Below are 12,412 nucleotides of genomic sequence, written 5' to 3'. Positions count from 1 at the left end.
ATAAACTATGTTAAAGTACAGCAGAGCCAGACAAGAGGTGAATATTTGCAAACCTGTAAGTTAAAAAAATTTTTTGTTAATTATCAAGGATATAGTGTTGAGAAACTTTGTTTTTTAAAATCATAGATTGGCAAAAACTTTGTTAGAAATCCCATCAATGAGAATGGAGCATGCCACTTCTATAAACATCTGAGCCACGTGGGTCACTTTTTTAAAAACTCCTGTGAACTGTTTTATAGAGGTATATTTAACAAACAACAAGCATACAATTTGGCAAGTTTTGACATACATATAGACTCATAAAACCATAACAATGAAGATAACATATCTATCATTCCCCAAAGTTTCCTGGTGTCCCTTTGTAATTCCTTGCTCCCACCTCTCCTTGCTCCCCCGCCAACCGCCCCCCATAACCACTGATTTGCTGTCACCACAGACTAGTTGGCATTTTCTACTTTTATACAAATGGAATCATACAGTACATATTCTTTTTTGTCTGGCTTCTTTCAGTGTAATTGAGAGTCACCTATGTTGTTGCGTATGTATTTATAGTCCATTCCTTTTTATTTCCTAATGGCATCTCATCATATGGGTCACTTTGACTCTCACAATAAGTAGTATTCATTTTTAATCCAGTTGCTTCAAGGAAAGAGGTTTCAGAAACGACATTTCACATTTCTCTTAACGTTGCCATTTCCAAGGAATTAGGATTCTGAGTCCATTTACGCCAGACCTAATATTAACTCTTTTAGACAGTGTTCTTTGAGCTTTTCAAAGCATTGCTTCATTTAAATTTCACCTAAACTTCATTCTGCTGCAAGTTAATGAACCCAACTTTGTTAGCTACAGGTATGTTCCTGGTGAGCTTTATCAATTGACACGAATGTTCATGATCGCATTAAATGCAAAACAGTAAACAGTGTATGACTCCATTTTTGTTTTTAAAATAAAAATACTTGAAAAGATGACTACAAAGTTACATACGAAAAATGATTTTATCTGTATTACCAAATACAGTAAACAATTTTTTAAGCTTAAAGAGTCACAGAAAAAAAAGAAGGTAATAGGATTTTACATAATCAATACTTGCTAGGCTGCAAAAGGAACAGGCAAACCCAGCTACTATTACTACATGTGTAATAGCTTAATTCATAAATCCATAGGTATTAACCTAGAATAGGCAGTGGAATTTCTTAGGAAAAATCATCACCCTTCATGTCTCTGGAACCAAAACATAAATGTAGAATTATAAATCTACTTTCATAAATATAAGTGGAATTTGGAACCTTTTAGAGATGAAGTAGTTCCAATGACATCTTCTAAATTTTTGGCCTTGTAATTTACAGTGTCTTTAATTATAAGTCTGTATAAAGCTTAGCAAGAGTAGCAGTTTATTATTATTTACAAAACTCCCTTCCACCCATTAATCACAACATGCTTTACAACACAGTTGCAAAGTAGGTCAAAATACTCCTAAATACATTTTTGACATTCGGTACTTATTAACGTTACCCCCTTTCTATTCTTTTGAGAAAGCCTGTATTTAGTTCACTTAAGACACTTGCTTACATATTAATTATCACTTAATGATAAAACAGTTTCCTTATAGGGAAATACAACTTCAAAACCCTAAGGCAGCCTCCAAATATCATCTTTGTAACTTAAATTTAAAAATTCATTTCTTCCTAACGCTACCCAGATACGGTCAACACAGGATATAAAAATAGAATCTTTGGAAAGTCCTTGTGGTCTTGCATAAAACTTAAAACGCAAAGACGAAACTACCTCTACGTGTAAAACACAACCTAATGTGCCTCTCTTCTCATTTCTTATTAAAGCTACAAATGAGTAGGAGAATAATGCTGCCCACGGGCTTTCCAACTTTTGAATTCTGGGAAGGTGCGAAACCACGCGAAAGCGCCCCAGCCAGGCAGGTAAACGGTCGGTGCGCAACGGGTAAGCGGCCCTGAACAGAGACCCAGTTTGTGAGCTAAACTAGGCCCTGGACGAAGAGTGCCGGCTTAGACTTAGCTGAGCCCACTCTGGAAGCATCTAGCAGACCCAGGGAGAAAAAGCCGCTTCCACCCCAACACCACTCCCAGAAAAAAAAAAAAAAAAGAAGAAGAAGAAAAAAACCAGACACCTACTAGGGCAACTCTGACCTCGACCCCAAGACTCGGTTCCCCGCTCTTTGCCCTCTTCCACACCCCCTCCCAGCTCCCAGGCTTCCTCGAGAGCCCCTCCCCGGGACTCATTCAAAGTGCCACGTCTCCCAGCTCCGGGCCACCAGCCACCCGGCAAAGGTTTCCTCCAGTTAACCCCTCCCAGCTTCCCGTCCACAGTCACCGGCCCCCAAGCCTCAGCGCCTCCACCAGGCCCAAGAGGGTCACCGCCAACCGCCACCGCCGCGCTCTCGCCTTAACGGCTCCGGCCCAACGGCTCCCGCCCCGCCCGGCTTCGCCCGCGCCCACGTGACCCTAGCCCCGCCCACGGGCGCACACGTGACCCGCGGCCCAGTCGTCGTCTGCGCGCGCGGCGTGGATCGCGGCCGGAGCCGCCATTGTTCCGCCGAGGGAGGACAGCGGGGCCTGGCACTGGCGCCGAGACGCCGCTTAGCGGCCGCCACTGGAGACACTCCCTCCCGCCGCCCCCCTCCTCCTGGCGGCGGCGGAGTGAGGCTGACAAGGGGGAACTGAGAGCCCCTTATCCTGGCGGCGGCAGCGGCCGATCCCCGGCTCCGGCGCGAGGGGCGGCCGCGATGCGCTCGGCCTGAGGCGGTCCGGCCGGCCCTCCCTTGCTTCCCTTGACTCTTCCACGGCGTCTCTGCGCCCCAGCGTCATCCTGCGAGTCCCCCTGACGGGAGGGAAGATGGCTGCACCGAGCTGGCTGGACAAGCTGGCCCAGCAGGCCGAGGAGGGCTCGGCCCGGCTGCAGGAAATGCTCTCGGTCGGCCTAGGCTTCCTGCGCACCGAGCTGGGCCTCGACCTGGGGCTGGAGCCTAAGCGGTACCCGGGCTGGGTGATCCTGGTGGGCACGGGCGCGCTCGGGCTGCTGCTGATCTTCCTGCTCGGCTACAGCTGGGCCGCGGCTTGCGCCGGCGCCCGCAAGAAGCGGAGGAACCCGCCCCGCAAACGGGAGGAGGCGGCGGCCGCTTCGGCCCCGGCCGCTGACGACCTAGCTCTGCTGAAGAATCTCAGGAGCGAGGAGCAGAAGAAGAAGAGCCGGAAGAAATTGCCCGAGAAGCCCAAAGTGAGTAGGGGTTGGAGCGGCGGGATGTATGGGCGAGGGGCCGGCGTGGAGTCCCCCGAGCGAGCGGGCGGCCGAGCCCCAGCCGCCCCAGCCGCCCCAGCCGGGCATGGAAAAGGAAAAGAGCGAGGTTAGTCGAGAGCCGGAACGCAGTTCTCCCCAGGGGAAGGAGGTGATCGGGGGACACGTTACTTGAAGAATGGTGGAAAGTCAGGAAGTGTAAGACGGGTGGGGGGAGATCAGTTTCGAGGAAGGAAGTTAGAAGGTATGAGGCATGTTTAAATAAAAGCGCTCAGAGGTCAAGCCGTTTTCGGGAACCTTGACCCCAGAATGACATGCCAACCCTCCTTGAGGCCTACGGGGTAGGCTGCGATGTGTGGAGGGTAATGGGACCTTAATGTGGTGGTGGGAAGTTGTGGCAAGACCGCGGCTGGAAGACAGAGCCTACTAGTTCAGTCCCATTGAAGTGGCAGGTAGTGAAGGCGATATACGGTGACCTAGAAACTCTGGGGCTTACTTAAGGATTAAAGGTACGCAGGTCTAGACGTGCTTCCATTTTAGTTGGGACTGTTGAAGGGAAATGGTTGCCCACTCTAATTCTTATGAATGTGGCCAATGGAGGCCGGAAGAGGAGAAAGGCAAGAGGGAGTCTTTTTTTGATACGCTTTGGGATACTTGGCCCTCTGAGAGAGCGCTAAAGCAAGTTCAGCGAAGTGGTGCGGGAGGTTTTGAAATCGAGTGAAGGGATGACAGAGCAGAATGGTGCAGGCTGAGAACGGGATTCAGGCACGCTTTACCGGACCACGTGTGGAAATGCAGAGAGCATCACATCCGTTGTATCACGCCTTTCTGTTTTATTTCTACATTGTTTATTGCTGTTTCCCCCTGGTTCTTCTCTTATAGCTTTCATAGTTTTTATCTTTTAAAAATACTTTACAGTTGAGCAGAGTATAGAGGGCGTGCGGAATTAGAAACCGCTCCTCACCTATTTTTATATCCACTGAATTAAGCTCTTCACCTTTCTAGTAGGATAAAGTACTATGTGAAATGCCCTCTGGTGTTTGCTGGGCAGTGGGAGATACACACATAGGAGTTAGTCGTAGAAACTAATGTAGGAGACAGATTCATAAATAATTCTGTTTTATAGACTGGTAGCTGCTGTAGAGGTGTGAGCAGTGTAATGAGGTCTGGAGAGTGGAGACTAGTTCTGTTGGAGGGATTTAGGAAAGTTATTGGAGAAAGTGGGATTTTGAGAGTATTGCTGGTAGTAGTAGAAAGAATAAGGCTATATTAGAGACGTGACAGGTTACAGTTACTGCATTGTTAGGCCTAGGTTAGACTCGCTGATTAAGAAGATGTGAGATACAAGGCCTAGAAAAGGATACAGTTTTGTCAGTATGAATACTACCTTAAGTTAGGAGAAGATAGAACTGATTTGGGACATGCGTAATTATGTTTAAATTTGTAGAGAGCATCAAGGATTACCAGAAAATAATGTTATGGTGGAAATAAAGAACCTGGCTCCAAGATAGGAAAAAAAAAAAGTGGTCTTAAAAACTACAGAAGTTAATAAGCCTAGGCTCTGTGTGGATGAAGCAGGTTGTGAAAATTTCAAAGCCCTGTTTGGGACGTCTGGAAGTTCAGATAGACTTGAGTCAAGAGGCAAGTGCTCCAAGAGCCCATCTGAAGTGCATCGCAACACTTACATGACCCATCAGAAGAAGGAACTCAGGCAGACTCCGACGGACTTGTACTGTGAAAAATGCTCGTCAAACTTAGGACTTACGCCTTCTCCATTTCATTTGAGTAAAGGACCAGGGAAATAAATAAATAAATCTAGTATCTAGTGGAGAATGGGAAGACTGATGGAGTGGTTGAATGTTAATTGTGTGAAAGAAAGTATTTGTCTGTCTAAAGGTAAAGATATGTTGGAGAAGTTTATCAACATTTGCAAAATTGTGGCTTTCAAACGTCTTTGACTGCACCCTAGAGTAAAAAGTACATTTTCCATTACAATACCCACACACACATATCAAACTATTCTGTTTGTTTTTCTTTAACAATACTTATGACTCACTAAATTGGTTTCACATTTGATTGCAAAGAGTGACCAGCACTTAGAAAAACATTGTTTTCTAGGGCTAAGAAGTATAAACTGCCATTTATTTGGGACTCATATGCTTTGCACTGTGCTAAGTATTTACTTGGAGAAAAGCAGGATACTGCTTGTAAATTGAAGGCAGTAAAAAGGAATACAATATTCATATTTCTCACAGTGAAAGGAATAAAAAACTAAAAGCTCAGTTTCTCCCCAGGGAGTTCTTTATTCCAGTTGTGGAAAGAGATATCAAAAAATTAACAATGCAATCCTAGTGTGGGCCCAGGTGACTGTAAAAGACCTTATCACAGGATTCAGCTATGAAAGTGGGTAGGAGTAGGATAGTGGGAGAGGCTGAAGAAAGCAAAGGCGCTGAATACGATTGGCAGGGGAAAGCCTTAACTCCCATCAACCTGGCAGGAATTGGGAACTCTAAACTTGAGTAAAGCATTTAACCTTGCTCCACTTAGCTTATCTTGTTTATAAATTGAGTATCTTAGTTGGGTTAAAACACTGCGGGATTTGTCAGTGTTAACCCTATTTGCAGTAGTTACTTTGAATGTGTGTTAAAATGTGAATTCCTGAGTCCCACTGCACATCTTATAAATTCAGAATCTTTGGAACTGAGTCCAGGGAAATCTGCATTTTTAACAAGCTCCTGTAGTAAATCCTTGCTTATCTGTTTGAAAAATCACTCACTGCAGTAGGGCCGTAAGATCCATTGTATAAGAAATTTCGAACTGGGGTTGTGTTCAATCTATAATCCATCTCTACATCATCCTGATAAACATTTTGGGATATACTTAATTCTGATGCACGTGAGTTAAGTGATGTAAACTGCTGTAGTTTTTTTGAAACTATATTTGCTTAAATACTTTATTTTCATCCTTTTAGTCCATTCTTTTTAGTTTTCTCTTAAATCATTGCCAATTTCACAAGTTGAATTTTCAAAATTTGTTTCTAGTTTCTTGTATTTATTTGTAGAGTAGGTGCTATTTAGCTTTTTAAAATCTATTCATAAGCATTTTTTAAAAATTCTTTTGTCAGTTTGGTTTTTATCCCCTAATATCTTAGCTATAGGTCTTCAAGGGCATAAATTGCAGTTCGCTCCCCTGTTAAAAGTGAAGGGGGTGGCACTTTTCACTGGGCTTAGTTACTAGCCTTTTTGGAAATCATTGTTCTCTTATATGTATTTCTTAAGACTTCTAGTTCATTGTGAGTATTAAATAGGCACTCGGTAAGTATTTTTCACTTCATCTGTGCAATGATTTAGATGGATGTGAGATGTCAGATAACTGGTCTTCAGCAATTGTTGCTTTCAATTTCAGCTGGAAGCACATGACCAAGATCATTGTCAAAGAAAATTCATTTTAGTGAACAGGTGGTTTTTATATTAGTGTAAGAATTTTTCTTAAAGATTTCGCCCTAGTGCAATTCTTAATGTCTATAATCTCAGTAAATAAAAGAGTAGTGTCTTGTCTTGTTTGCTGCTGAATAACCTTGCACAGTACTTGGCACTCAATAATTATTAAATGCATAATATAGTAAGAAGGTCCACTGAAGTATTTATGCAACTCATTTCTATTTTTCATGCCTAGTTGACAGCCATATGAGCCACCTTTTTATTTTTACAGTGGAAAATGGCTGTTTGCCTCATCTGGCTAAAATTTTGTAAGGTCCATCTTTCTACAGCCAACAAACCATTCTACTAGTACACAGTGTCTTCTGTGTTCATTACTACTTTTCCAGTTTCACTGCCACTGCCCTACTTTTGGACTCTATTACCTTTTGCTTAGGCTGTTCTAACAGCATCCTAACTGGTTTTCCTGCTTCCCAGTCCCTTTGTTGCCAATCCTTTCGACCCACTCATGCCAGTTAAATCTTTTAAAGCCCAACTCTGATTGAGTGACTTTCATGTTCACATCTTTTCAGTAGTTTCCCCATCACCTATTGAATAAAATTCAGTCTGTGACATGACACTCAAGGCTTTTCATGATCTAACCCCATCTTAGATTTATCTCTTATCATTACTCCTAAGATGTTACCATTAGCTAGACTTCTGTGTCTCTTTATTCATATTGTTTTCTTCTATTCATGTTATTTCTTCTAAGAAGCCCTTCTTTCTGTATTTCTACCAATATCTACTTATCCTTCAACACCCAGCTACCTATGTTGCTACCTTCACTGTAAATCCTTCTCTAGTTTCCTAGCTGGAGTTAGTCTCTCATTTTATTTTATTTTATTTTATTTTATTTTTTAATGGAGGTACTGGAGATGGAACCCAGGACCTTGTGCATGCTAAGCATGCACTCCATCACTGTGCTGTACCGTCCCACCTAGTCTCTATTTTTCATATGTTTATTTTATATTTTTTATGAGAGCTAAAACAAGAAGGCAGAACATGGCCTGGAAATGCGCCTTTAGGATGACTCAGATTTTTTCACAGCTCTGTGCATGTCCGAGAATGACAAGTATTGATTTTGGCATTAGAAATAAATTTTAGTGAGTAAGTGAATTGGCTGATGTGGAATTCCCCAAATAATGGGAATAACTTTATATTAGCCTGTGGTAACTGGACCATTCCTCTCATCTCCAAAACCTCATGTCTAGGCATATACTTGACTTTTACAGTTGGAAATCTGATGTTTGTCTCAAAAACTGTAATATCTTTAGAGCACCATTTGTAATTCCCTGCCCTCTCCCAGTCTTCCCCATTTCTGTAAGTGGTAAAATGACCCTGCCATTCTTTCAGTTATTCAATCCAGACATCTAAGAATCATTCTTGGTTTTTCCCTTTTCCTTACCTCTTCATCTTCTTCATCTCACATTTAAGCTATCAGCAAGTACCATCGATTTTTATCTCCAGAATATATATTCAGTCCAGCCACTCTCATTCTGCTGTCACCTTAACTCACTTGTACAGCAGTAGCTTCTGTTGACGGCCTCCAGTCCTTTCTCAACATCCTAAGGCTAAGTCTTTTTATGAACAAATCACCATCTTGTCTAAAACCAACACTTCAGTAGCTTTTCCACTTAAAATCTAAACTTCTTTCCTTATATGGCCCAGCACCTGCTTTTCTTTCTCAGCGATTTTGAGTTAGTTTCCTCTCATTTGTTCCCTCCAGCTACAGTGATCGTTTTTTCAGTTCTTCAAACTCTTTCACAACCCAGTGGCTTTATATGGGCTGTTATTAACACTTCTGGCACATTCTCGTCCCCACTGTTTTAATTAGCCTTTAGATCTCACTTTAAAACTCACCTTCCCAGAAAATGTTTTCCTGATCACCCTATTGGAAATGGGCATCCTCTTCTATTTTCTCTCTCAACTTCTTGTGTGTGTGTTTCCTTTATTATCGTTATCATTGTTTGTAAATTTTGTATTTACTTTCTCCGTCCACTATATTGTAAGCCTTGATATACACCAGTAAACAGTGACTGGTGTATAAGCGCCTTTGATAATCATTTGTTAAACTAAATGCTGAATGAAGTGACTAAAATGACATCTCACAGTTTAATTGGATAATATTATTGAGTTAAATAAATTTATATTTTAAAATAATCTCAATAGAATTACCTTTTATTCGTAGGTAGTGGTTTTGCCATATTATCCCAGGTACTACTAAAGATAAATTGTATCATATGCCACCTACACGATTTTCTTTTTCCCTTTAAGTCACTAGTCCCCATAGTTTTAAGTTCTAAAAGAATACTCATTTGATTAAAAAATCCTGAGCAATAGGTAAAACAAGTATTGCTGATTTTACAGAAAAGGAATCTTGAGATTAAGTGACTTATTCAAGGTCATAGATTAAAGTCATTTCAAAGGTAAAACAATATCCTGATTTCTAGCCTAAGAATTCACTGTTATTTCCACTGTACCTCTCTGGCTTTGATAGCACGTTCCAGGATATTACATTGCATTCAGAGAACAAATCCAATTTTCTCAGTGAGTTACAGCTTTATTGCTTTTAAAATGTACTTTTAAGAAGCAGAATCAGAGGTTTCTGCTGAAAATTATAATTACTTTTACAAAAGCTCCAGAATTTTGACTCCATTTGTTTGGTTATATGACAGGACTTTTTCATCCTGTCATTTTTTTCTGCCAGAGGCCTAGCAGAGAAGACCTTTATTAGTTCCGACAGAAGAGGTCTCTAATAGTTGTGTTCATCTTAGGTACCAGTAGTGGCAGTAAACCCTCTGAATGCTTGTTTTTGTTGCACTTTTGGCATTACTGAGTCCTGTATTACTTCTCAAGATTGTGAAAGCCTTGAAAGTATTGTTAAATTATTATAATTATTATTCAAACAAAATCAAGAGATCTAAGTGAGGAATTGGTGTTATTTGTCCAGTTTTTAAATTTGCTGTTTTCTCTCCAACTACGCTAGCAGTTTTAAAGTGTTCCACAGAACGCCATGTTCCAGAAGGCATCCATCAGGATCCGAGAAAGAAGTACATGGATATGTGTCTGCTGTATCACCTGTAATCCTTTTCTTAAAACCCATCAGATATGAAACCTTGAAAACTAATGCTGTATTTAGTTTTTCAAAAGTCATCTTTAGCATAATTTGGCCATGTGATAGGTATTGAGTGTCATCTCTCTATCCTATAAAAGTAGCCCTGACCATCCTTGATGCAGTCAACAAAAAAATATTTTGGAATCCCTGAAGAGGGGTTAATTTTGACTAGCTATTTAGAAGGCACAAGGATCTTTATCCTAAAGGAAATATCTCAGGATATATAGCAAGATTTTGCAAATGTGATTTATAGGCCATATTTGTAAGATTATTCTCTTTAGTTATTAAGGGTTTAAAATTGGGGTTGAATTTTAAATAAGTTGGCAAATTACTATGACTGAAGCTATAGTTTATGTGTATGTTTAGTTTATGTAATTGATATGTGCAGAACACTTGGCAGAGAAAAAATGCATAGTTTGCGTTTTCAGATAAATGACAGGAAATTATTCTGTCTTGAATTTGTATCAGCACTCTTCAAAACTAAAACTAATAAACTGACCAAGACTGTAAATCTGATGCATTAAATGAGATAATGCATGTGCTTGGCCCATGGCAAATACTTGGATGTTATTCGTTATTGTCAGGCTGTCTTATAGTCTAATCTGTCATCTAAAGATAATAGCTCTTGAATTTCCGTGATGCCTTGTCTTGCCTTTTATCTTTTTTTATCATGGATGGTGAAACTATAAGCAGTTTTTTAAAAAGAAAGGTTGCATTACATTGCTGTCTGTAGAGCAAGCCTGGACTATTTCTAGCCTCTGAGAGGATGTATTTATTCATAATTAGTATTCTGTTAAAAACACTTCCCAAAAGAATTTGTGTCTGGAGCATTGGACTGGGCAGATGCGTGTACAGTTTGTTGGCCTTCTTGACCACCAGGACTTAACATTTACTTTGAGCTTGCTAGTATGAAAAATGACTGCTGAAACATGGGGATGAGGATATGGGCCGTCATAGCTTTGGAGAGGAAAAGAATATTGAAAGGAAGAAACAGTTTCTTGAGCAAGTAAAGTATGCTTTCATATGTTTTCTCATTTACTGTCATTTTGACAAGAAACGTTTTAATACAGGTTACATATTTTCTTCATATTTACAATTGATGAAATTGAGGGTTAAGTCAAGGAAAATGCTTAAAATCACAGTGATTAAATATAGAAGTTGGGCCTTAATCCCAGGTTTGTCCAACTCCAAAGCCCATAGTCTTTTCATATTTCACTTTTTTGGTAGGTAGAGTGGACTGTCCTTCTAGTTTCTAAACTTAAGGCGTTTCCAAGTAATTTGAAGTCATGGTTTTTACATTTTCTGGCTGAAAATAAAATTTGCATAGCTAAGTCAGAATAGGATTTTAAATGGTTTAATTTTAGAAGTCAAATGTTAAACCTTATATATGGTTACCTTAGATATAGGTAATTTTGCAATTTTGAATCAGTTTAACAAATGTATAAAAGCTGCTCAAATAGAGTAGAAATCTGCTTTCTTATTCTGAACTTTAAAACTCCCGGAGGGCAGATTCCTTTCATGTGTCCTTGTTCCTGAGGTCCCTAGCCCTGTGCCTTGTACTTAAGTACTTAGTACACGTTTATGGAATTAATATTTGAAGATTGACTAACATGAAGAATTTTATTTCCTTGAAATCAGTATGAATTACTAAATAAGACCATGCTCCTGTTGTGTGGCCTCCTCCTCCATTTTATTTTCCTAGTTCTCAGCTAGGTATCTTTATTCTGCCTTATCACCACTCTTCCCAGCACACAAACACACACAGTTCTTTTGTGAATGCATTTTAAAAAAGGATCTGGGATAGGAGTTGGGGATGTATAATAAGGCAGACATGGCATTGTCTACAAGTTTATCCATACTAAGTGATTTTATCATTCTTCCATTACTCATTGATTTTCACCAAATTTGAAGGACATTTTGGGGTGGTCTAATTTAAAATATAGATTGCAAGCTATATTCATAATTAACTTAATTTGGCCCTGGAGGGGAACACCTCAGAATTTTCCAGAGAATTTTAAACTGGGGCATAATGAGAGGCCCATGTATTTCTAATCTGTGGAAACAACACAGGTATATTAAGGCTCTGTATTGTAATAAGAGAAAATACTTTCATGTGAAACCCAGCTTGGAAGTCACATAGAATTTAAAATGTTGGTTTGCAGTTATTTCTTTTTATGTGAGCAGATCTACATAATATGCTCGAATTTGGAGATTCGCTGATTTAAATACGGTTAATGCTTAGTCCAGGGCAAGGTCTTCTTAACCAGATAGTAGCAGAATAAGAGGGCAGTTATGTGCTGTTGATGGGTAGGAGAGGCACAGCCACTATAGTGTGTTCTTTTTTTCCTGCTACCAAAGAATTCTGTTATCTTCACCCCTAGGATAGGAGGCTCTTATTTCATGGTGTCAGGCATTTGTGAAGTCTTATTGATGCCTTATGGAATCCTAATAGTTATGAGACATAAATAAAGCCCAAGAGTTAGTGAAAAATTGGAAGATCTGCATAGATCAGGGGGAACAGCTACAGTTCTAGCCATTACATAAGTAGATGTTG

The 12,412-nt window shown here is 40.3% G+C and overlaps 1 protein-coding gene across 5 annotated transcripts in view; it reads left to right on the top strand.

Annotated features, from left to right (window-relative positions):
* Positions 1–2,552: 2,552 nt before the first annotated feature.
* Positions 2,553–12,412, top strand: part of MTDH (metadherin) — a 51,432-nt gene continuing 41,572 nt past the window's right edge. For 2 of the 5 annotated variants that reach the window (XM_064476944.1, XM_031439369.2), the window contains exon 1: positions 2,553–3,249. In XM_064476944.1, the coding sequence (XP_064333014.1) occupies positions 2,869–3,249 (381 nt within the window). In that variant the 5' untranslated portion in view covers positions 2,553–2,868. The remainder of the gene's footprint in view (positions 3,250–12,412) is intronic. The other 3 variants (XM_031439371.2, XM_031439370.2, XM_010981911.3) reach the window with 2 other exon arrangements.

Source organism: Camelus dromedarius, chromosome 20 (assembly GCF_036321535.1).
Source record: "Camelus dromedarius isolate mCamDro1 chromosome 20, mCamDro1.pat, whole genome shotgun sequence".
NCBI lineage: Eukaryota > Metazoa > Chordata > Mammalia > Artiodactyla > Camelidae > Camelus > Camelus dromedarius.
Note: the sequence above shows the minus strand (reverse complement) of the source record. Positions and strands in the feature narration are given on the sequence as shown.